Source organism: Vicia villosa, unplaced genomic scaffold (genome assembly GCF_029867415.1).
Source record: "Vicia villosa cultivar HV-30 ecotype Madison, WI unplaced genomic scaffold, Vvil1.0 ctg.000163F_1_1, whole genome shotgun sequence".
Lineage (NCBI taxonomy): Eukaryota > Viridiplantae > Streptophyta > Magnoliopsida > Fabales > Fabaceae > Vicia > Vicia villosa.
The window spans coordinates 845,001-871,577 of NW_026705046.1; the positions used below are offsets into that span (position 1 = coordinate 845,001).

Sequence of the window (26,577 nt, forward strand, 5' to 3'; positions counted from 1 at the left end):
TGTTTGGAACACAAAAAACTTGCTTTATAAATCGGGTACTAAAGACGACTTTTACCCCTAGGACATATGATGAGATGGATGAAAGAGATAAGATGCCCCACCACTGCCTCCTCATGTCGTACATTACACGTCAAACATTGATAATCAGGAGTGGTAGACTAGGGTAGATACATAATTAGGGGGCTATAAGGAAGAGTTATCTAGAGTTAGGGAGGTACAAGAGAACCAAACAACCCCACTGAGGGACAAATAAATTTGACAAATCACCAAAATCAGTTAATCCTCCAGCGAAATTTGATAGTATAATAAATGTATGTCTGGAATAGTTGTTAAGGCCACTTCTTCCCATTGGATGACTGATCCTTGTGAGTTTTCTATACCTTGATCTTGATTTATTCTAAACATTAAGGGACAATGTTATGTTCATGCAGGGGGTACTTAAATTATTAGCTAGTTTATTTGTTTGTTATTTTATGTTTTTCTTATATGTATGTGATTGTTGATGAAATATTCCCTTATTTTTGAATCATTCTTTATAATTTTTAAAAAGTTTTTTTATTGTGTTTCCATTAAGAAAGTATATCGAGTCTATGTGAGCAAATGCTTAAGGTTAAGCACCCTAGGAAAAATTCAGTAAATTTCTTTTGTCCTAATGCCTAGAACCTCGTAATATAATATTCATAAAACTTGTTTTGACTTGTAACCTCCATGATTCGTGCTTTCCCTCTGAGTAATTCACATGAAACAAATTGGCATAAAATATTTTTTTTGCATACTATGTGTTGTCTGGATGAGGAGAAATAAAAAGGCAGTAAAAGACAACTGCAACTACTAAGTTGGGCAACTCTCACCCAGTTATTCAGCCCAACATGTGGTTAAGCCCCAATGCCTAAAATAATGAAAAAGAAAAAATTATGCATATGTATGAATAAAGAAGTGCTAATCATAGTAAGTTGGGTATATCCTAAACATGTCGCCCTTCTCAAAAGTTAATTTGTTCTCATAACATGAATAAAATAGAAAAACTCCCTCAGCCAAGTTCACTTGTATGTCATTGTTTTTATATTCTAAATTTCCTTAAATTGATTGTTCATGTGTTTGAAAAGAGAAAGTCTAGTTATATAGGTTTATAGTCAAGTCTGTAGTGGAATCAATATCTTGGAGGGAGATTCTAGTTGCATTTTCACAAAACATTTAGACTGAGGCAATACTGGACGAATTAACCTTAAGTTGAAATGACTATGAATTCTTGTATGAGTATTTATGTTTACACTTTTATAAACTTTTCTATGATAGTTATGACTTTGTTAAAATTCCTCATATCCAAGCCAAATTGCTCGAGGACAAGCAACAATTTAAGTATGCGGGAGTTCGATCAACAATATTTTCATCAATCTTAATTAGGCTTTTTCTTAAGTTTTCCATCTTGTTTTATTTCACTTGCTACTAAGTTTTGCTATTTTATCAATGTTTCAAGCACAATAAGAAAATGGAATTGATCACTGATGATAAGGAGAAGAAAACACAAAAAAAATAGAGGAAATTATGGTTAACCAATAACAAGGAGTTACAACTATAATTTCCTCTAAAGGAGTAAATCATATTTTGGTCAAGCTGAATCAGCCCGTAATAACCTATCACGGGTCGTAATTCTTCTAAACTTCCTGTGGCTTTTGGAGTTGCTTTTGTTTTCTTTCGAAACCCTTTCGTTTTCCAGTTATTAGGCTTTGTGTTTAAATGGTTTTTACTGTCAATTAGTGCCCTAGACACACACACATATTAATAATTTGGGGATACTGAAATTTTTTTAAGTAGAACAAGTAGGTGATGAAAAATGTTTATCATAGATAAGAAAAAAAAACATGAAATAAAGATTTTTTTATAGGAATTAATAGGCATTCCATGTAGGCATGAAGTGACATCAATGAACAAAAGGTCACATAATTCTAAGGACTTTGTTGAAGTATGGTATTTTAGAGAGACATTTAAAATGCATAAAATTTTAAATGTGAGTATTATAAGTAGTCAACACATATGGATTATAGTAGAATTTGTGAAGTTTCTTTCACCAAAGTACAAGATGATGACATGTAAAATAATCGTTATTTAGCTTTTATATTTTGACGTTAACTTTCTAATTTATGTCTAGTTCTAGGTACACTTTATTGCATTATGTGTAAAATTTATTTTCAAGGAAAAAAGAGGAATCATATTCTTATTGGAGGAAAAAAAATCAAACATATGGATGTCTTATGATGAACGACTTGAAGTTTAGATCAAAACTGGATCCAAAAAGTAAACAAATTAAGAAGGATTAGAGAGAAATATAACCAAGAAATATTGGAATACACTGACATGGTAATGGATATTTAAAAATATGAAGAACCCCCAAAAGTCAGAGTAGGGCGCGCTGCCCCTTCAACTTCCTAGACTCCCGTTTTAGAGCAGTGTTATGTAGTCGCCTCAACATAACTGGTAATTATGGCTCCTCTACTGTATAAAGGTGTCTAACCTCTAGTCTTATCACACCATTCTACATCAATTTTCACTATAATTATCATTTCGATCTTGGTTTACTAGTTTGATTGCAATCTTAGTTAAATTCTTAGTTTAACCTTCATTCTCCACCATTATAAGCTTTCCGCAACATTTCAATATAATCAAGTTTATTCAGTCCTTTATTTTATTCACTTTATTTGCATTTCTTCATATGCATTCCTTTATTTATATGGTTTACTTTAATCATGTCTTTAAACTACTTGTTGTTATAATCATTATCAAGTCCGATTAGTCTTGTCTATGGATAACATGGACTTCAATGACAAATCTTATATAAACTCATTGTAAAATATCGTTATTATTAGTTAAGATAAAATAACTTTAACCTTGTCGTTATTCACTCTTGTAATTAAGCATTTACATCACAATATATTATTGGACGAATTAGCAAAAGTGGAAACTAATGTATGTCTTATTGAATTCAACTCTTTCAAATATATAATTGTATAATAATAGAATAAGTAGACAAAGTAACGTAACTTAAGTAGAAGTTCAATTATCTAATCAATAAGGCAAGACAATATTTATTTTTATGAAATTTCTTAAAAAATTAAATTAAGACACTTGCGTACAATGGATCTTCACCTTTATATACTAGACAATGAAAGATGTATAATTGAGAATATTAGACAATAAGTGTAGTCTTGTTCTTTATCAAATACATGGACACAAAATATGACAAATTTGATCATGATAATAACTCATGTAAGAGTCTCACAATTAATCTTAATGCAAAATACAATTTGCTTTTATAAACTTATAAGTTTTTATACGTTTTTTGTTATAAAGATGATATGGAACTATTATAATTTTATTTGTGTTGTAGAGAAAGTCACCAAAGAAACCAATTATAATTAAAGAAGAATAAGTTGCAAATTCTAGTTTTGCAAATCCATAATAAGTTGTAAATCTACGAAAAATCATGATCTTACAAATTCTAAGGTTGCGTATCTATTATCTCAACCTGCTGTTACATACTTTGATGAAGTTCATTTCACACTTCTTATACATATTGAAGACAATGTAGACCTAACAACGAGATATCAATATTGAGAAGTCGATTTCAATAATAATTTTAAAAAGTAAATAGAGGGATGTGCACTGAGAGTGTAAATTATTTTTACACTATCAATCAATGACAATCATGTATCTTACCAAGTCAGTCTTTAAATTTTAAAATACTGAAATGATTTAGCACTTTAAAATAATTTGATTGGATGTCTGTGTAATACTTCTTTACACTGACAGTGCACTATCATTAAACTCATAAATTAACACTACTCCGATAATAACATGGCTATAAAAAATTAACTACAATTTATTTATTTACAAAAAAGGGACGCAATTTGTTAAAAGTGAAAAAGAAAGTAAACCCAGAAAAAACAACAACGAAAGAAGGTTGAAACAGTGACAACATTCATTAAGCTTTGTTCTGATATCGTGATCGGATTCGGAAAATTGGAACAAAACAAAGAATGTATTACTGGGTCGGAGCTACATCTTCTGATTACGCCGGAACTCCTCCCCAACCTCGCAGTGGTCATTCTGCTGTTAACATCGGCAAATCCAAGGTTGTCGTCTTCGGCGGTCTTGTCGATAAGAAGTTTCTCACTGATATTCTTGTCTATGATATTGGTTGGTAACCCTTTTGTCTCTTCTTTTCTGGGGTTTTGTCAAAATTGGAGATTTGATTAGTTTTTAATGTTGCAATTTTCAGAGGCTAAGCTATGGTATCAACCAGAGTGCACTGGAAGTGATTCAGATGGACATGTGGGTCCCAGTCCACGAGCATTTCATGTTGCTGTTTCCATTGATTGTCACATGTTTGTTTTTGGTGGCCGTTCTGGAGGTCAAAGGTTAAGTTTCTGTTTTAGTGTTTTATTTCCTGTGGTTTGTTTGGATTGGGTTGTTTAAGTTTATCTATTGGCATAAGCACTTGTGAAACTTTTGGGTTTTGGGTTCTCACTATAATGTTTGAATTTGACAGGTTGGGAGACTTTTGGGTTTTGGATACTGGTATGATACTTTTTGTTATATTTGTTGGGTTATTGTTATGTGATGACTTTCATTTTGTGAGACTTGACATGTTTGGAATTGGGACTAATGCTTTCTCGGCATGTTGTTTGATCAAGATATATGGCAATGGTCTGAACTATCCGGCTTTGGTGACCTGCCTTCAGCACGGGATTTTGCTGCCGCCTCATCTATTGGGAACAGGAAGATTGTTATGTGAGACATTTAACATTTAGATTGATTAGTTATACCAATTGGTTGGATTAGGATTAAATTTTAACTGTTTGATAATGATACAGGTATGGTGGATGGGATGGGAAAAGGTGGCTATCCGATGTTTATGTCTTGGACACAAGTATTTTCCTCTCTCTGGGATTCGATTTTATCTTTAAAACACACGATTGCCTTTTATGCATTGAAACAAGTGGTAAGGTAACACCGTCTTCTTACTTTTGTAGTATCCCTTGAGTGGACGGAGCTCTCGGTTCCTGGAACATTGCCACAACCTAGATGCGGCCATACTGCCACAATGGTCGAAAAGCGGTTGCTTGTTTATGGCGGAAGAGGTGAGGTCTCATATTAAAAGAGGATGTATTTATTTCTCAAATAATGATTTGCATTTCTGTTTCTATTTAGTGATTTTCCATCTTAAAGGAGCATGTCTTTATTTCTCAAATAATGATCAATACGTGCAACTAGGTGCATCTCATCATTTTCACTATTATCTTCCCATCAATTTAGGAGAAGTTTGGCACTTCTCTTTGAGTTTGACTTTATTGGCAATCTTAGAATTTGGGTTGGGCCTAACTCAACCTTTACTAAACCGGCTTTTAAAGTGAAGACTAATACCACCACTTATAAACAAATTGAACATATTATCAAGCCTTATCTCTTCCATTGTGGGACTTGACATGCAAGATGGATGAAATTTCAGATTTGTATGAGGTATGTGCATATTTTCCTTAATGGAACAAAGAAAATTGAACTTTGAACTGTTGGTCAATTTTTTCTATATTCAAAGTAATTGAGCTTCATAAACCCACTGAAACTCCAAAGTTCATTCTAAAGGTGTAGCATCTTTTCCTTGTACGTCTGTCATGATAAAGTTAACTTCTGAATCAACATCTTTTCTTTAGGATAGTCCCTTTGAGGTCTTTTAAGCACTGAGTGTGTCCTGCTCTAGAGGCTGGAATGACCCCACCAGTCCGAAAAATCACGTTGCTTTGATTTCTCTAACTTACATGCAAATAAATAACCATTGCGGATAAATGGAGGGACCCACTTAGTGGGATAAGGCTTGGTTGTTGTCGTTTTTGTTGTTGTTGGGAATAAATGGAGAGAACATAAATATTAATTGCTGCAGAGGCAATTTCAATCTCATACAAAGTTATTAGTGAAATGACTGTTCTTGCCTGACTTTGACAGGAGGAGGTGGACCAATTATGGGTGATTTATGGGCTTTGAAGGGCCTTATTGACGAAGGTATGCATTTTTTTTTTTTACCATTTTGAATTCTTTGTTTTATTTTATTTTCTTTGGAGCAAATCTCATGGTTCATTCTTTGTCTCATCTTTCATACACTTTTTTGTTCTAAATTTAATTATTGGTGGCTCCTTATTCAATTGGGTTATGCACTTATAGTTTCTATGTGTTGTGGTGGAAAGAGAATGAAACACCCGGGTGGACTCAATTAAAGCTTCCAGGTCAAGCTCCTTCCCCTCGTTGTGGCCAGACAGTTACAAATGCAGGACACTATGTAATCATACTTGCATAATCCTGATTTATCTTTCTAGTCTCTCTAGTTTTTTAGATTACATGAGTTTACTGCTTTAACTTGGTGGAATCCTGTCATTTGTTTGTTTCTTTCATTTATGTTGGAGGTGATTTTGCAGTTGTTGATGTTTGGAGGGCATGGGACCGGTGGATGGTTGAGTCGTTATGATATCTACTATAACGATTGCATTGTATTGGACAGAGGTGAGAATTTCCACTCTGCCTATCTGCTACGGCAAATGCTAAGTTTGATTACTTAAATTGTTGGGTAGGCTAATTGTTTGTTCTTCTGTTCGTATAGTTTCAGCACAGTGGAAGCGGCTGTCCATAGGCAATGAACCCCCTCCCGCCCGAGCATACCACTCTATGACGGCTATTGGTTCACGGTATCTGCTAATCGGTGGCTTTGATGGGAAATCAACTTACGGCGAGCCATGGTGGCTAGTCCCTCAAGGTAATCATTTATAATATAAGTTTAATTGTATTAGACGATTGCATTGCATGGGACCGGTGGACCGGCGGGTTTTTTAACTGTTTTTTATTTAGCAATGACTTATTCACAAGCCAGATTTTGTCAAACAATAATGCGTTACTGCATAAAATTATGCTATTTTCTTTATTTCCATATCTGATCTGCCGCATCTTCTGTATGAGTACCATTCTAACTTTGTACCTTTCCAGTCTTTTCAATATATACAGTTTATAATGTAGAAGATTTAGAAGCAGAAACCTTTCAATCTCATCTACGAAAAATTAAAAGAACTGAACAATCAACAGTCAAAGGAAACAAAAACCAAAACCTGATTTTCTTGCTTGTTTTACAGATGACCCAATTGCAAATAGGGTAACTGCATCTCCACCCAGAAATATTCCTGAAAGTAACGATGCAGCGTCACTTAATGGTAATTTTCAACCTCAAATCAAGGTATTGGTTAAACTTGCTTTCCCTATCTTCCTTGGTTACTTCTGCGTCTTCTCGATATTCTTCTTAATTTGAACAGAATATTAAAAAATAAGATTAAATAAGAAAGTCCATTGTTATAATACTTTCTGTCAGGAGGAAAACGAAACAGAGAAATTTCCTCTCTCAGAATTGCAACAGAGATTGCAAATATCAGTTTCACAGTCCAATTCTAATCTTCCAATTGTGAATGAGTTGGAAGATAAAGAGCTTCTTGAATTAGCCTCAATATTAGCAGGTGAAAATGTTTCTGCAAATTCACTGGTAAAGTAAAACATTCCTTTAATCATGTAAATCATTTCTATACGTCGGTTGTATCATAGTAGTAATTTGATTGAAATAGTATTTCATTTTCAAATAAGAAGGCAATCGAGGAACTTCGCGGACACTGGAAGCAAGCTGAACCAAATACAATCAAACTCAAAGAGCTTGGACCGTTGCTTCGGGATTACCAGCGTCTAATTCACCGGCTTCATCTGTAAGATCTCCATTGTTTATCCATTTCTTTCTTGACTATTCCCTCTATAGTATTTACAGGCTTATGAAGTTTATTACCATTTTTATTTATAATAATTTGATTAGAGGAAAGAGCGCATCTGAAGAGCGACCTGGATTTGATGAACAAGCGATGCATCGATTTTATCACGTCAAAAACGTTTCTCAGGTATAGTTTTTGTGGTTAAATGGATTATAACTTTCCATTTTAAACTAAGAGTTAATTCCATTATATTTCATCAGTAAATATTATAAGTACCTATAAAAATAATATCAAAACTCTGAACATTAGTACCTTTTTTAATTTTCTTAATTGTTTCTCTTCATACTCTTGTTGCAGTTGCGTATGGATGATATACCAAAACTTTTGGCCGAGTACAAACAGATTCCTATTTTAAATTAGTATTTCTGAATGCTTCTCCAATTTTATTTTATTTTGGAATTTGTTTAAGTTTGTTAAGAAACACAGAACAATTATTTCTATTTAGGAATATTTTGAAAAATTAATATAAATTTTTAGTAGCAATATGTTGTCATTGAATATACTATACTCTATCTAAAAGTTATCGACAACTCATGATGTTTTAAATACTAGTATATCTCAAACTCACCAGTTTGGATCTTTCTCTGCGCTTTGGAACTCCATTCCTCATCAGATTTCTTGAGTAAAATGAAATTATGAAATATGTCTTCACTATCATGTCATTAATGTAGACTTTTAGATTGGGCCATATCTATTTTGAGAACACTGCGTTTCTGAGTTTTTGATAAGTGACGTCTGTGTTTTAAGTCTATAAAAGACCTGACGTTGTAATAATAGTTGTTATGATTGGACATGAATGTTGTCTTGGGCCTGTTTCTGGGATCTATCTTAATTTTGTTGTATTCGGAGTAGACATCTATGAAACTCACTATTTTGTAGTATGAAGATCCGTCAATTAGACTATCTATGTTGGGTAAGAGATATGGATCTTTGGGACATGTTAATGAAGTCAACGCACATACACTATTTGTTTGATGCCTTTTTTAGCAAGACCATGTTAGCTAACTAAGATGAGTATTTTACCTCTATTATGAAACTGATGCTTGTTAGATTCCACATTTCCTCATCAATAGCCTCTCATTTCTCATCGCCAATCTTGCACTTCGTTTGAGACACTAGTTTGACGATGGGATCAATGGTGAGCTGATGATTCACCATTTGGTATCTATGTCTAACATATTCGAGGGCGTTTAGGGGAACAAATTGACGTTCCTTCTAAGCAGGGCAACCAATTCCTTTTCTTCAGATTAAGATAATGAGTTGCCCAATTTGGTGACTTGGTGGTCCAAGGGTTCGCTATGGACCTCTTTTCGATCTTTTGTTGGAGTGAATCTTTCATTTTCGATCCTTAATCTAGGGTCCCCGCTTGCTACATATGTATCACGTGTGTTTGGATGAGGGGAGGTGCCCAAGGCGACTATTTCCATTCTCATTTTTAAGTTGTTCTGATATCATTCCTTGGTGGTCTTATGATCCTTCCAAACTCAATTAACTCGCCTATCAGGTAACAAATATTTAAGGCTCAGATGAAGAGTGGATAAGACTGCCCCTAGTAAGTTGATGGAAGGTCTTCCCAGGATGGCGTTGTAGGGAGACAAGACATCCACCATGAGATACTTTACTTAAATTATTTTTGCGCTTGCCTTTGAGCCAAACGTCGTTTCAAGCGTTACACGACCCCTTACTTGTACCTGTTCGCTTGACCGACCAACCAAAGAATATTGGAATGCTATGATGTTGTCCGGGTCGTCTCAAAACCTTTGGAAAGTTCTCTACAACAAGACATTTGCTGAGGTACTATGGTCGATCAATACTCGTTTCACATCTCAATTATCATATTGCACTATGACGATCATGAGGTCATTGTTGTGGGGAAGAACACCAACAACATCTTCATTCGAGAAGGTGATTTTGGATTCTTGTTCTCTCCTCGGGATTTTTGTAGTGTTAGCAGGTATATTTTTTGTAGTTAAAACTTGTCGGGCGTACTTTCTCTAGGAGGAACTAGATTCTCCTCCGTGGCGAAACCCTCAGCGAAGGTGTTAACAACGATCTCAGAGCTTTGCTTAAACATCATTGTGAGAAGATGGTGAAAAAAACAATGGTAATGATGAGTGTTGTCCTAGTCTGTTTTACCGGGTCCCACGATATATGCCAATTGTACTTGCTAAAAGTACAATCCCTATTGATCAAGGACTATCAGAGGTTTTAGGGTTTATAATAGGGTTTATAATAGAGTTTAAAGTTAGACCACGTAAAGAGCTGAGAAGCTTTGTGTATCTAGTATTTATTTGAATATGAGATTGTCCCTCTTACCCTTTAGGGTTGAGGTATTTATAAGAAATCCTGGGCCTGAATTTTAAATTATCAAGAAGTAGCTACAGCTTTCCAGCAATGGGAAAATTGGCTAATTATCAAGAAGTAGCTACTGCTTTATATAACTTTATTTTTTAGTTGATAATTACATGTTTTCATGATTTTATGATTTTGTCATAGTAATTAGGTGATTATTTGATATACATGTTGTCATTGTGTTTTTTATTTATTTATATTGTCATACTAATTTGGTTTCGTATATTACATCTCTATGATTCAATGAATAATAAACAACCATTGCTTTTAAATAATTATCATAAGTAGTTAAAATAAACATTATTATGAATAATTTGAATCCCTTTTTCTTTTCTCGCCTTTTTTTATAAAGAAAATACTTTATTTCATAACCAAAAAACAGTACAACGCAAGGCGATACAATGATCCAACCAACAAACAACACATGCTTAACAAAGAGGTACACTTAGCACTAAGGCATCATCAAACTAGAAGTATGATGCCTAAGTTTATATTTCATCCAACTTCTATACAACACCATATCAATTGTTCAAGTGCTTGTGGAGTCTTTACTCACGGGATTTCTAAAATAATGAAGGTTTCTATACCTCCAACATTCATAGACCATTTTTCGCAAACACACACATATGAAAATCTCCGCTTTTGTGCCTTTACCTTTACTTTTACTAATCACCCACTTGAGCTCATCGTCCTAAGCTAAAGGGTTGTGATCTACTTGCAACCAAGTGAGGAACTGCTTCCAAATATCCCTAATGGTGTGTTTGGTTGTGAGAAGAGATTGGAAAGAGAGAAAGAGATAAGAAAGAGATGAGAAAGAGAGAAGTATGAGAGAAATTAGATAGATTTAATATATTGATTGGTATAAGAGAGATAAAAAAGAAAAAGAAAAGAGAGAAGTTGAATGATTTAATAAATTGACAGAAAAGCCCCTAATTAAAAATTTAATCATTGTAATGATTTTTTTCCAAAAAAAACTCAATAAAAGTTGTCAAAATTTTACTTGATAATTTAGTTAGTTTTTCTTATTATCCACTTTTTAAAAATTAATTATTACTTTGATTATCTAATAATCATTTGCAACATTTATTTTAAAAAGAATTTTTGTCAAATTTTGTTTAGCAGTTTATTGTTACAGTCTTGTTATATTTAATATTTATTATACAATTATATATTGATTACTGATTAGTCAGCTTTTGTTTAATTTTACTGCTCACATGATTTATTTTTACACAGTAGTATATTTGTAGCTTAATTGTTATAGAAAGAAAACGAGGGTATAAATGGAAAGATAAAAAGATAACAAGCATCTGTTTCATTTCTTCTATTTAGAGGAGATTGCAAAAAGCTGTGGGCCCCACCTTTTTTAAATCTCTCTCTTCTCTTTCTTTGTTCACCAAACAAGAGAAATATAGTATTTCTCTTCAACTTCTCTCTTTGCTAAGTCTCTCTTTACAACTTCTCTCAAACCAAACACAGTGTAAAAACAGTGCAAACAAAGAAAATGTGATTCAAAGTTTCTTTCTCCTTACAAAAGCAGCAAGCATAAGTATCATCAATGAGGGAGAATATGTGTAGTCGCTCTTTGGTAGCTTGCCTATTGTGACATGCTAGCCAAAGAGTACAAAGAGCTCGTGGCCTAGTTGGATTGTGGTAAAGCAATGTTCTCCAAATAAGCAGGTTTAGCAGAAAACCAAGGCACCTGCAACATATTGTGCCAAGTTTGCAAAGGGTCAATATCTTGTCTTATGTTCAAAATGGATTTAAGGATCCAAAAGCAAGAAATTTTGATAGGGAATGTCATTATATCATCCTTCTTAACATAGTAACAATGTATCCATTTGATCCAAAAGTATCCGCTTTGCCACAAAGATTCCACAACAACTTCATAAAGTTAACTTTGCTCCATGTCATAAGAGATATAATATTAAGGTCACCCAGTTTTTTGTGACAAAATTTTTTCCCCAAGCTACAGGGGATTTTCTAGTGATCTTATCCCCTCCTAACCATAAAAAAGATCTACAAACAACTTCAGAAGATTTAATCACTTTTTTAGGGAGAGGGAGGCATTGCATCCATAAACCAGATATTGCAAACAAAACACTATTGATCAACTGAACTCTACCAACGAAGCTAAGAACTCTAATACACCAATGCCTAATTCTAGCCACCAACTTATCAACTTATATTAAATAATGGGCAACAAATAACTTTTTACTAGTAAGAGGGATACCGAGATACCAGAAAGGGATGTGACCTTAAGTGAATGATGTTATTCTAGCAATAGCCTCCTTGGTTTGATCATCAACATATCCACAGTAGATTTTGCACTTCAAAGGATTAACTGTTAGGCCCGTGGAATTAGAAAACACAAGGAAAGCTTTCATGAGTAACTCAACCAACATGGTGTCACCTCGAGCAAAAAGCAAAAGGTCATCAACAAAGCTTAAGTTTATAATCCCTAATTTCTCACACTTAGCATGAAAGTTGGAGTTAGGATTAATACTTAGATTCTGAAGCACTCTGTATAGATACTCCATGACAATAACAAATATAAGAGGCGAAAGAGGATATCCCTGTCTGAGCCCTCTCTTTGCCTTAAGGATGTTAGAATGATTACCATTAATTCTGAACCTGTAAGACACAATGGTTACACTAGTCATGATCCAATGAATAAATTGAAGAGGGAAACTCATTTCATGGAGAATGGCTTCAAGGGCACTCCACTCAACCATATCATAGGCTTTTTGAAGATCCATTTGGATCATACATCTAAGGGTGTCTCCTTTCCTACTATACCCTTTTATCAACTCATAAGCAATGAGAACATGATCCTGAATATGTTGGCCAGGTACAAAGGCTGCTTGGCTTTGGTGTATGGTCGAACCAAGGGCTTTTCCCAATCTATTGACCAAGATTTTTGAGATGATTTTATAGATAATAATGCAGCAAGATATTGGTCTATGGTCGTTCACCTTGGTAGCATTAGGGATCTTTAGGATGAGAGTAACCAAAGTGTTGTTTATGGCTCTGTACATTTCACCCTTCTCAAAGAAAACCTTGACTGTATTAACTACCTCTTCTTTAGTAATTTCCCATGTGGCCTTAACATTTTTTGCACCATATCCATCAACGCCCAGATCAGTAATATCTTTTATATCCTCGAGGGCCTTGATAATTTCCTCAACAGAGATAGGGGCAAAAAGAAAGGATCCTTGTTCATTCGAAAATTGTTTCCCCTTTCTCATGGCGACAATGTCAATGCCCTTTAAGCCACCCGCTGCTGTCCCAACAAGACCACCATAGAAAGTTAAGACCTCATCTTCAATTTCTTGTTGAGTAGTAAGAATTATCCCTTCTTCATTAGTAATATTGAGCATCTGAGTTTGCTTCAGTTTGCTCCTCAAAGATGCATGGAAGAACCTATTGTTTCCGTATCACCCATTCTAATCCAATCTATTTTAGCTCTTTGGTTAAGAACTTGCTCTTCTATATTATTCAGATTCAGAACATTCAAAGTGAAAACTCCCCCTTTCTCAATCAAGTGTATGTTCATTTTCTCCTGAATCAAATTCTGCTGGGCATTTTGCAATTTCGCTCGAGCCTGGTCAATTTGCTGCTTTATACCCTTTGGAGGTCTACTTTTATCCTTTATGACAGGTTAAAGTATTTACAATTTTTTCCAAAGGATGTACATTAGACTACCGGTTAGAGGGATACTCTAGTTTAAACGAACTGCTTCCAAGAAACCGTCAACATTTGTGACTATATTAGGAAATTTGAAGTAACATTTTCAAGGGGAGGGGGTTCTGCTTCGAATCCTTCAAATAAAGAAGGGTGTGGTCTGAAACTCCTTGCTCCATGATATATAACATTGTGTCAACTTTTTGACAAAGCAAATCCATGTAGGCTATTACATTATCTATTCTAGAATATATGGTCCCCATAGACTGCTTATTAGTCCAAGTAAAGTGGAACCAACACTTTCTTTCTCATGAAGATTCAGGTTATCCATCATCTGAACAAGATCAGAATACCCAGTCTCCTTAACAAGGTTCCCTCCAATTCTATCTGAGGCTTTCAAAACATTATTAAAACCTCCCATGACAAGCCAGGATCCCTTTGTTTGAGTGTGTAATTTCTCTATGTCCATCCACAGATTTTTCCCCTGCTGTAGAGTGTTGTAAGCATAAACAACGGTGCACCAAAACTTGAGAACACCAGTAAGAGAGTAAGCTCCAAAGTGAATGATTTGATCAGTACAAAAACTACGGACCACTTTTATTTTAGACTCATCCCATAATATCCAAATTCGCCTATTATTATGATAAGAGTAGTTGTCATGGTAAGACTAGCTTTTCCATAGTCTTCCCCTAACAGTGTCAACCTTGCTTATCTTGACTCTAGTTTCAAGAAAAATGACAATATCTGGATGCATGTTGTTGAGGCGGGCGCTGACCTCCTTGCATTTCCCAGTTTTATAAATGCCCTGCACATTCCAGGATATAGTCATAAAGGTGGTTTTCTAGACCCTTCAGGATCATTACTAACCCGAAGGATATCAAAACCATTTAGGCAGAAAAACATATCATTAGAGTTAGGGGTTGAGTTGCGTAACTTCTTTACCTCTTCTCTTTTTTTTGTTGGTGGCTTGGATCCAAGGAGATGTGCTAGGTTGCTCCCCTAGAATATTTTCTACAACAACATACTTTAGAATCTCTTGTTCACCTTTGGCACACCATTGTTTGATAACTTTAGGTTTCTCAGCAACACATTGGTGGCCTACCTTGTTACATCGTTCACAGGATATAGGCTTCCATTCATACTCAACAACTTGAGTGATCTTCTTACTATCAGTGTCCCTAATGGTTATGTGATCCTTCTGCTACTTTGTGATATCAAATTCTACAAGAATACGTGCATACGATACACACAACTTATTCGCCGTGCATTCATATGTGAAAAGAGGGTTCCCTAAGGCACTCCCAATCTTACCAAAACTTTTAGCTCCCCAGAGATGCAATGGTAGATTTGGTAGCTTCACCCATATGGGTAATGTTCTCAACATGTCTCGTTTGAAGTCAAATTCAGCACTCCAGTCCCTTAGGATCATTGGCACTCCATGAATCTTGTACGACCCTTTCATGAGAACTTGCTCCTTATCAGTGTGGGAGTGGTATTTCAGTAGAAAGTAACCTTCATCATGATAAAACATGTCAGGGAGACGAATAAAATTCTAGAATTTAGACATGAAGTGTTTGACCGTATTCATGCTTAAATCCCTGCAAAGTGTATACATTATGAGTGAAGATTCCCAAAATAGGACCTCAGACTCATCATCAGCTTGTTCCATCTCAACTTCGCACTCTCCTTCAATAATCTTGGGCGCAATAAAATCAATAGCCATTCCGTTTGCAGGGAGATGATTTCTACAAATAATATCTACCCATGACTTTTTCCCCTCTTCATTAGGTTTGTTTAGTTTGTTAACAAGCCCTGGATTCTCTTTCAAAACCTTTGAAAACAATTCCTCTTCAATAATGTATTTCGATGGAGCTTCCTCAGTGATATTGTGAACACAATTTAAATAGGCACTATTGTTTGTTTGTTTCTTCGAGCTCTCAGGTTGTGTCAGAGTCACTGATACCCTCTTTCGCCTTCCTTTTCCATTCGCCATACCTTTCGTAATACGAGACTACAAACTAGTTAAGTGGTATACAAAAGGTCCTTAATCCTAAGATTAGGAGTTTCAATCAAATCGGAGACACAACAACTAGTAGAAATCTGCAGAAAACGAAATCCTAGAACCTTGTCGATAACCAAACCCTTTTTAATTTTTTATTATTTCAAAAAAATAAATTATTTTGTATGATTTATATATTAAAAAAAATCCAAATTTCAATCAATTAATATTGTTTATTGTGTTTTAGAGCAAAATAAAATCAAATTTTTAATCAATTAATATTTTTTATTGTATTTTAGAGGAAAAATAGATTTTTTTGTATGTTTTATACATATATTAAAAAAATTGAATTTTTTAATCAATTAGTATATTTAATAGTTAATTATGTTTAAAAAGTAAACAATTTCTTACGATTTGTATATATTAAAAAAAAATCAAAATTTTAATTAATTAATATTGATGATTGTCTTTTAGGAAAAAAATCCTTGAATATGATTTTTAAATAAAAAACCAAAACTTTAATCAATTAATATATTTAATTGTTAATTATATTTTAAAAAATAACTTTTTATGATTTATATATATTGAAAAAACAAATTTTTCATTAACTAGTATTCTTAATTGTCTTTTTGAAAAAAAAATCTTTGAACATGCTCTATTAATTAAAAAATCTTTTTAAATTTGATTTCTAAAATATTAGATTCATATTTCATAGGCTTAATTACACTTTTGGTCCTCGTGTTTTAACCAACTCACGAAAATGGTCCTGCCTCTTTGAAATCCACGATTTTGGTCCTAACCTCCACTTCCCCCTCCCAAAACGCTGATGTGTCATTAAAAAAGCTTATGTGGCATGGCTGACCTGGTTAAATACAATATAAATCACTTTTTATTATTTGTAAAAATTCTGAAATTTATTTTAATTGAATTAATGCTCAGTAACCACTAAAAATTAAACCATTCCATTGCACTTCTTATTTTCATTCTCTTACCTCCAACCAAGAACACAGAACATCGTCTTCTTCACTGCAAAAGCTTTGAACGAGGAACAATTGAAGAACATGGCAAGCAACGGTGTGAATAACCCGAAATTTACATTCAGGTATGTATTACGACTAGGGTTTCTATTTCTATTCATGCTTACTGTTTCTATTAGGGTTTTAAGAAGGTAGCACACTAGTTAGGGTTTCTATTTCTATTTTGTATTTCGTATGGATGGTTATTCTGTTGTGTTGATATTCACAGGCCAAGTGAAATACAAAGGTTGAGGCTACGTATTAACCATAGGGGTAGATTTGTTAGTTTTCCTGTCAAATGTTACGTGGAGGGTTTAGTTTATGAGATGGATTTTAGTGTTGATGTTGATTTTGTGAACTATAAGGACATTAAAAGCCTGGTCCTTAAGCTTGGGTATGCGCAGTTTAAGTGTTTGTGGTACCAGCATCCAAAACTATCATTTCAGCGTGGACTCAAGCCATTAAACTCAGATGGTGACTTGTTGCAGCTTATTGAAGATTCAAAAGGGCATAGCTTAGTAGATGTCTTTGTTGAACATGAGGTGGATATACCAGAAGTAGTTGAGTTTGGTGATGAAGGCCCTGAGGATGATGATGTCTTTAATGAAGCCCCTTTAGATGAAGATGTTAGTAATGCTGAGAAAGAAGTTCCTAATGGAGTCAACAATGAAGTTCCTGTGGATGGTAGTGTCAACAATGAAGTTCCTATGGATGGTAGTGTTAACAATGAAGTTCCTGTGGATGGTAGTGTTAACACAGAAGTTCCTGTGGATGGTAGTGTTAACACTGAAGTTCCTGTGGATGGTGGTGTCAACACTGAAGTTCCCCTAGATGGTGGTTTCAACACTGAAGTTCATGTGGATGGTGGTGTCAGTACTGAAGATCCTATTAATGATGAAGTTCCTTTGGACAATAATGATGCTGAAGATGTCAATATGGAAGTTCCTAATGGAGTAAATGTTGATGAAGAAGTTAATGTTTCTGATAGTGAAGAAGATGGGGATTATGTTCCAAGTGATGTTGAAAGTGAAAGTGACTTAGATATTCCTATTGAAGGAGGAGAATGGGATTGGACACATGAATTACCTAATGAGACATTTGCTGACAATAATCAGGAGGGTGGTAATCTAAATGAACCACAATCTGCTATATATGAAGAGTCAGACCAAGATGAGAGTGATTTGCATACTCCAGTGGAAAGTGATGATGAAGTTGTTCACAAAAGGAAATTTCCAACTTTCAAGGTGTCTGATAATGGTGATCCAGTTAGGTTTGAGTTGGGTATGCAGTTTGTCTCAAAGGAAGTCATCATAGATGCTGTGAAGGACTGTGCTATGGAAACAAGGACTAACCTATGGTTAAAGAAAAATGATGCAATTAGGGTTGTGGTAAAATGTCAATTAGGTTGCCCATTTCATATGTTAGTTGCTAAAAGAAGTGGAAGTCAGTATTGGCAAGTGACAAGTTTGAAACCTAAACATGAGTGTGTTAGGTCTGCTGGCAATAAACAGGCTAAAACTAGATGGCTTGCAAGGAAGTTTATTCCATTGATTAGACATACTCCCCACATCAAACCAAGTGGATTGGCAGAAGAAGCATTTATAAGGTGGAATGTTAAACTCAATCATTTTCAGGCATATAGGGCAAAGAAGAGAGCTTTGGAGCTGATAGAGGGTGCTGCTAGTGAGCAGTATGCACACTTGAGGAATTATGCTGAAGAGATTAGAAGGTCAAATCCTAATAGCACAGTGATTATCAAACGTGGACAGTCTGAAATAGGACCTGTTTTTGAGAGGATTTACATTTGCTTGGAAGCTTGCAAGGCTGCATTTGCCAGCACATGTAGACCATTAATTGGATTAGATGCTTGCTTCTTGAAAGGTGAACATGGTGGTCAGCTTATATCAGCTATAGGCAAGGATGGAAACAACCAGATAATGCCTATTGCATATGCTGTGGTTGAAGCTGAAACAAGGGATTCTTGGCAGTGGTTTGTTGACCTTCTATTAGAAGATCTTAACCAAATTATACCTAAACAGTATGCATTTATTTCTGACCAGCAAAAGGTATGCATTTAATTATGTGTATTATTGATTTGTATAATAGTGATTTCTATAAGTATGTAAATCATGATATTCTATAATGTGACAGGGACTTGTGGAGGTGATTAAAGGACTTGGAGAGAATGTTGAACACAGGTTGTGTGTCAAACATCTGTATGGAAACTAGAAGAAGAGATTCCCAGGAGCTCACATGAAGGAACTATTATGGAAAGCTGCTAGAGCTACTACTGTGCCGGATTAGAACTCTGCAATGCAGAAAATGAAGGATATAAATGAAGCTGCATACAATGAAATTTCCAAGGTCCAACCTGCACAGTGGTCTAGATCAGCATTTAGCACTAACACAACATGTGATTTGCAGGTCAATAACATGTGTGAAGCTTTCAATAGGGCAATACTCAACATAAGGGACAAACCAATCATCACTTTGCTTGAGGGTGTCAAACATTACATAACTGTGAGGATTGTGAAGCAAAGGCAAATGCTTGAAAGGATCAATGGTGATATATGTCCCAAGATTCAGTCAATAATTGAGAAAAACAAGAGAGCTGCTGGAGGGTGGAAGGCAACTTGGCATGGTGATGTGGAAATGACTAAGTTCAGTGTGTGTAATGAATCTGACACATATGTTGTGAACCTGGCAGAAAAGACTTGTGCTTGTCGTAAATGGGACCTATCAGGTATACCTTGTGCACATGCTATTGTGTGCATATGGTACAATGGCTTGGTTGTTGAAAACTATGTCTCATCTTACTATAGGTATGTAACTGTTTTGATATAACATGTCTCATTGCATTTATGTCTCATTTTATATATGATACAATGCCTGTGCTGTGATATTTATTGTGCTATTTATTATTGGTTAATTGCAGAAAATCACAGTGCCTTGCAACTTATGCTCATATTGTGCTGCCATCAAATGGACCAAGATTGTGGCCAGTCACAAATACTGAACACATCCATCCACCAGTCATGAAACGGGCACCAGGAAGACCCAAGAAGCTGAGGAACAAGAGCAATGATGAGCCAAAAAATTCTGGTGTGCTACCAAGGCAGTTGAAGACTGTAAAATGCACACATTGTGGAAAGTATGGGCATAATAGTAGGACATGTAAAGGCAAAAGTGCTGCTGACAGGCAGATTCCAAAGGGAGGAAACAAGCAGCCTAATAAGAAGCAGAAAGCAAATGATGCTGAAGTTATTCCTCAAGGGTCACAGGCTCCACAAACACAACCATCTCAGCAGTAGATTAAGCTTAAGTTAATTTTTGTTCTGTTTTGTGTGGTAGCAACATTTTGTTAACTTTGTTGTGTTGTATGATATGCTCCACAATCATCTTGGTTATGTACTGTCTTTTTTTGGATATGTAATGCTTATGTTGGATATGTAATGGCTATCTTGATTATGTACTCACTGCTTTAACAATTGGTGCAGCTATATGTAATGACAATCTCTTTGATATGTGATGTTTTATATGTGCAGCTATATGTTTACACAATTAAGTACACACTATGATGGCAGCACACACTATGATGGCAGCACAATTAAGTACACACTTTTTCAATACAATAATTTTCATTCAAACAATATTCAGTACAACATAACATATCAAGTTTAGAACAACAAGGCAGACATTCTTACATAATACCTAACAAAGAAGACAAAATAACCTCCTAAACATAACAACTAATTTCATCACATTCTTCAATTCTTGAAGTTGACAAAACAAAACAATCCTATTATGACCACAACAGATGCAACAAACATTCCTTGCCAAAACTTTAGTTTCTTCCTCAAATCCTCATCTTGTTTCAACTTTGCATTGTCCTTCTGCTTATGTTCATCAATTTTCTTCATTAGCGACAAAATAACCTCCTTTGCACGAACGGACATTTCAACATCATACCAACTAAAGAAATCACATCCCTTTCTTCCCTGCAACTGCATTGACAAACAATAAATCTTCCCAGACCCATTCAAACAGAAAGAGAAGAGAACTTCATCTACATTGAAATAGATTCAAAGAGAAAGAGAACTTCACTTACCTTGAATAACCCACACCCATTAAACCTCCTCCCAGGATTCCTAGTCGTCCATGAAGTAGTGAGAGGTGAGTCAAGGTCACAGAAGCAACGTACTTCTCTTCTTCGTGACGCACAGCTAGAGGTCGACATGTAACTAGCTTGTGACATTGATGATTAAGGACAAACGATTGAAGACGAAGATGTTGGAGAAATGAAGAGATTGGAGTGAATCGAAATAGTTGATGGAAACAAGGAAAACGAATCTGAATTGGAACAAGGGCGTGAAATTGATTTAGGGCAAGGTGAATTAGGGATTTGAGCATTAATTCAATTAAAATCAATTTCAGAATTTTTACAAATAATAAAAAGTGATTTATATTGTATTTAACCAGGTCAGCCATGCCACATAAGTTTTTTTAATGACACATCAGCGTTTTGGGAGGGGGGGAGTGGAGGTTAGGACCAAAATCGTGGATTTCAAAGAGGCAGGACCATTTTCGTGAGTTGGTTAAAACACGAGGACCAAAAGTGTAATTAAGCCTATGAATTTCATATTTGTGAATAACACAAGTTTTTAAATTTGATTTGATGTTACCGTATCATATTTACAAAATTAATTTAAAATATTTGTCCGGGTCATACATGAATGAGAAAATTTAGCATTTGATTTTCAAATATTTGCTCAGCCGCACTCAACCCAACTCCACTGCGTAAATCTTCCGTCAACAACAAGCTATAAATATCACACAGCCGAGGAGGAGTTGTTACTCTCACAATCTCTCACTCTCTTTACTTCAATTCTCTTTCTCTCTCTCTCTTGAAATTGATCAACATGTCAACTTTCGGAGCCGCAAATACAAATCCTAACAAATCCTTTGAGGTAAATTTCAATTCAAGGTTTATTCAATTCAGGGTTTATGCAATGATTTACCATAATAACCCTACCTTCAATTTTTCAGGTTACTCAACCACCTACCGATTCTATTTCCAGCGTTTCTTTCAGTCCCAAGGCCAATTTCCTCATCGCTACCTCATGGGACAACCAGGTTCGCTGTTGGGAGATTTCAAAGAATGGAACCGCTCTTAACAGCACTCCCAAGGCTTCAATTTCTCACGATCAACCCGTAAGTAATGCCGTCAATATGATGTATTAGGGCTAGATAGTTTGAGTCTCTAATGGTATTGTTTGTTTCTTGTTATAGGTTTTGTGCTCTGCTTGGAAGGATGATGGGACAACAGTTTTTTCTGGAGGTTGTGATAAGCAGGTCAAGATGTGGCCACTTTTGTCTGGAGGCCAACCGGTGACCGTTGCCATGCATGATGCTCCCATCAAAGAGGTTGCTTGGATACCCGAGATGAGTCTTTTGGCCACCGGAAGCTGGGACAAAACCATTAAGTATGCATATTCATTCTTTAGGTCTTTTTTGTATTAACTACTAGAATTTGTTACTTTGCAAATTATTTTATGTTGTATTTTTCTTGTGTTAGGTATTGGGATACTAGGCAGTCGAATCCGGTGCATACTCAGCAACTCCCTGATCGCTGTTACACAATGTCGGTGAGGCATCCTCTGATGGTTGTGGGAACTGCAGATAGGAATCTGATTGTTTTCAACTTGCAGAATCCTCAGGTGCTATTTTATTCTTAAATTAATTTTCATAATGCTGTTGCTTGTAGCTTTGTGTTCTAATGTAAAGTATGCGTTTTATACTCGAGATGAGTTTGCAACTTGCAACATTAAATTCTCTTTAGTTTCCAATTAGGTTAACGCGTGTTTGCTTATAATTTTTCAACATGATATGAAATCTGCATTATCTTCCTTTTCTTTAATCTTTGCACAGGTGTAATATGCTGTTTATAATATTTTTGTTATCAGAATTTGGATAACTGAACTATTGTTTGTGGCAATCTATTGATTTGATGTTCTGAACAATTTTCACTTGTGTATATGAATGCTCTTTACTTACCTGGCATTGGATCTAGATTATTCAAACTTCATTCAGTAGTATCACACCTAGGAAAAACCCTAATGACAATTAAATTGTTCAGTACAAGGACTTCATTATGCTAAAATAACTCGGTAATTGTCTTGATAACCGCGTTTTCTTTACTTCTTCGATTAAAATTTTAATAAGTACTTAACAGCATTGGGATTACACCTGATCTCTCTATACAGCCAACAAGAAAAATGCGGAACTTATTGCATAACTAAAGTGAACTCATGGAACTTGCAACCCAAGCTGAACATGAGTGTTCTCATTGATCCTTTTTTTGTTTATATCAATTATGGTATTATAATTAAAAAAATTATGGTTTTATATGTCTTACTGACTGTTAAAGACTGTTTTGATCTTTTGTCCAAATTTTTGTGTTTAGCTTTCACCTTTTCTATGATTTCTGGTTTTCATTGATTTTTAATATTTGAAGAGCTACCGAGCTCAATAAATAATGATTTAATTGTCTTTTTTGTTCCTTTTGTGGAATTCACAACAGACGGAGTACAAAAGAATAGTATCACCCCTGAAATATCAGACAAGATGTGTCGCTGCTTTTCCAGATCAACAAGGCTTTCTGGTATGTATTCACTCCCCAGTTACATTCAAGTACAGTTATGATAATTGTTACTCTTTTATTTTATTTTATTCCATCAATGCGATGATGTGGGTCAGTTCTCCACTTGTATTGAAGTGTTTATGTGCATGCTGTAAAGAGGCTGTAAAGTTTGAGGATGCTCTAATTGGTACATTATATTGCACTCTCTAGACAATTGGGTTATTAGTGCATCATTTGCTAGAATGCTTTTGCACTGATACTATATAATGACAATATTGAGGCCTTATTTATCGAGATAGAACCATATAGGGTGTGAAAATTGAATTTTATATTCACATTACCTTTTGCTGCATTTGTTTTGTACATTACAAACTCAAAAACCATCATTTTAATTTAAACAGTTTTGTGCTTTTATGCTATTAGATTTTTTCTTGGTGTATACACATTGATTTCCGTACTGATACTATTGAGTATTGACTATTTTTTTCTCTGTAGGTGGGCTCAATAGAAGGAAGGGTTGGAGTACATCACCTTGATGATGCACAATCGAACAAGAATTTTACTTTTAAATGCCACAGAGAAAGTAGTGACATATATTCAGTGAACTCCCTAAGTTTCCATCCTGTAATACACTTTATAATATCAAAATTAGTTAAATTTCATTTGGAAAGTTGTTTATTTAATATTCTTTTATATACGATCTTATTGATGTCTTTGTGTTCAGGTACATCACACTTTTGCAACTGCTGGATCTGATGGAGCCTTCAACTTCTGGGATAAGGACAGTAAACAGAGACTCAAGGTTCTAGTTTTGTTCCTAAACTTTCCTCCTCAACAGTCTTTTCTTTCTAAATGCAATCTATGTAATTCCAAAACACAATAATTTTTTGTATTGCCGGACATAAACATGATAAGTAACTCCTTGTTAGTTTTGATTAATTAGAGAGTTAGTGTGAAGGACATCATGTTTAAAGACTTGCTAATACTTCCTTGGAGTTCTGTCTGTACTTCATACCAGGGGATTCTTCCCTAGTTTTCTCTAATAGAATAGGAGAGAATCTCTCTTCATGGGTTTCCCCTTCACATTAGAGATTACTCTATTCACAATTACTATATTCATAGATACTCTCCTCTACCAAATGAGGGCTATTTAAAGACTGGCTAATAGACTTAACAGCCACATCACAAACTAACCACCTGAACAATCACCTAACAGGCTAAGCGACCAACTAACTAATTACTCTAACTATTCATAACTACTTTAACCACACTAATGTCCCTTTATTCTAGAATCCTTACAATTACTGTATTAACCATGTATCAATCTAGAAAATAATACAGTCTTCTTTCCTTCTTTAGCGATCTTTATGAAGTTATTAACTGATATTTCATTTTATAATGTGTTTTGTAGGCTATGCAAAGATGTGGTCAGCCCATACCTTGTGGTGCATTCAATAATGATGGCTCCATATATGCTTACGCGGTATGCTTCATATTGCTGTTTTAAAAATGTTTGTTATTTACTTCTTATGCAATTTGTTTCTTCATTTACTATAATATTAATCAATAACCAAGTCAAGAAAGAATTGTATTTGTGGGTTCACACTTACTAGCTTTATAATTGGATCATTAGAAAAATTTCAAAATCTGAACTCATATTTATCAATGGGCCCATTTTGCTATACTATCACGTTTATTGTTTTCATTCCTTAAGTAGTTTATCACCCCAACTCTCTTTCTATCTCAGGTTCCATACTTGTCCTAGCCATTTTCAATTAATTTTCTGGTGATTGAGAGTGGGCGCACTCAAATATGTCTATTCTGTCCTTGAATTCAAATTAATAAATCAATGTTCATCTCTTTTAAATTTTGAAACATATCAATCTTTTCCGAGCAAACAGAGTATGTATGTTGCTGGACATTGGATGAAGAACGAGATATTGTCACATCCTAAACTGAAAGGCTTAATTGATGAATTTAGACACTAAATGACTTTGTCGAGGATACGTGCATCTCCCCCACCCCCCAAATAAAATAATAAAAAGAATATTAGATAATACATGAATCTTTAGACAGTTAATTATAGCTAAAACACACAATGAATTGCCTAAATCCCATTTGTCAGTTGGATTAGATGTTTGAGTTAACCTGTCAGTTTTATGCATATGCAATAGATGTTTTGATTAGTTGATTCTTGTTAAATGAAGAAATTCGCCATGCTGTTTTCTATGAACTTGCTCTAAAGACAACATAACTTTTCTTGCTTTTTATGGACATGTTGATGTCTTCGATTCAATTAACTTTATTTGGCTCTGAACCAACTTTTACACATGTCTATAGGTTTGTTATGATTGGAGCAAAGGTGCAGAAAATCACAATCCAACTAATGCAAAGAACTGCATTTATATGCACTTGCCACAGGTACGTACACTGCGTGAAAACATACATATGAGCATACTTGTGTTTAAATTGCCGTAGGTTCTTCCAATGTATGAATTTAAACTATTTGGATGTATGAAAATGAAGGAATATAAAAGAAAGAAACAAAATCAGAATTCTTTCTTTGGTGTATCTTGATTCTTGAGTACCGAGGAATTATGATATATCTTAGTTTTCACTTGTCTTTAATTATCATAATTTTCTCCATTGAAAAATCTAGTCAGTTTAGGAGTAACTGTTTTTCTCATATGAGCAGGACTCTGAGGTTAAAGGCAAGCCACGAGCTGGATCAACTGGTAGAAGATGAAGTTTGGTGCTAAAGGCTGTGTTTTGCTGTGTCCATATTTGGAACTAGAAGCAATAGATTAGTGTTTAAGGTTTTGGCGCAAGTGCAACGACTAAGATGATTAAACTCATAACCAGTATTTGGTTTTCATCCAAAATTTCATTTCTTAGATTTGTCCATTTTTCTATTCTGCGGGTGTACTTTTATCATGCTTTAGGGTTAGACTGCTACTCTTTTATGATCACACATTGATTTTGGGAGGCATAGAATGCTATGTTGATGAAAATGGTTGATGCTATTGAATTGATATACTATTAAAT

General features: G+C 34.8%; 3 protein-coding genes across 6 annotated transcripts; 2 read left to right on the forward strand and 1 right to left on the reverse strand.

Moving 5' to 3' along the window:
- The first annotated feature begins 3,901 nt into the window (after positions 1 to 3,901).
- Positions 3,902 to 8,874, forward strand: LOC131624848 (protein GLUTELIN PRECURSOR ACCUMULATION 3). Of its 4 annotated transcripts, none has more exons than XM_058895769.1 (15): positions 3,902 to 4,194; positions 4,277 to 4,415; positions 4,547 to 4,575; positions 4,692 to 4,788; positions 4,872 to 4,927; positions 5,031 to 5,138; positions 5,998 to 6,054; positions 6,237 to 6,328; positions 6,465 to 6,549; positions 6,647 to 6,799; positions 7,170 to 7,270; positions 7,406 to 7,570; positions 7,669 to 7,784; positions 7,889 to 7,970; positions 8,142 to 8,874. In XM_058895769.1, exons 1-15 carry the CDS (start codon positions 4,035 to 4,037, stop codon positions 8,202 to 8,204), a joined length of 1,503 nt encoding a protein of 500 aa, XP_058751752.1. In that variant the 5' UTR covers positions 3,902 to 4,034; the 3' UTR covers positions 8,205 to 8,874. The 4 variants fall into 4 exon arrangements, with proteins under 4 accessions (XP_058751752.1, XP_058751750.1, XP_058751753.1 ...); XM_058895767.1 differs by having other exon boundaries at positions 3,903 to 4,194; positions 7,403 to 7,570; XM_058895770.1 differs by having other exon boundaries at positions 3,904 to 4,194; positions 7,672 to 7,784; positions 8,142 to 8,679.
- An 11,785-nt stretch (positions 8,875 to 20,659) lies between these two features.
- Positions 20,660 to 21,147, reverse strand: LOC131624801 (uncharacterized). Its single transcript, XM_058895715.1, has 2 exons — positions 21,001 to 21,147; positions 20,660 to 20,896 (listed from the first exon to the last, which is right to left on the reverse strand). Exons 1-2 carry the CDS (start codon positions 21,145 to 21,147, stop codon positions 20,660 to 20,662), a joined length of 384 nt encoding a protein of 127 aa, XP_058751698.1.
- A 483-nt stretch (positions 21,148 to 21,630) lies between these two features.
- On the forward strand, positions 21,631 to 26,545 carry LOC131624849 (protein RAE1-like). The gene is made up of 10 exons (XM_058895771.1): positions 21,631 to 21,859; positions 21,939 to 22,103; positions 22,182 to 22,375; positions 22,468 to 22,609; positions 23,473 to 23,553; positions 24,028 to 24,156; positions 24,257 to 24,334; positions 24,944 to 25,015; positions 25,873 to 25,953; positions 26,228 to 26,545. The coding sequence occupies exons 1-10, from the start codon at positions 21,812 to 21,814 to the stop codon at positions 26,276 to 26,278; spliced, it is 1,041 nt and encodes a 346-aa protein (XP_058751754.1). The 5' UTR covers positions 21,631 to 21,811; the 3' UTR covers positions 26,279 to 26,545.
- The last annotated feature ends 32 nt before the right edge of the window (positions 26,546 to 26,577 follow it).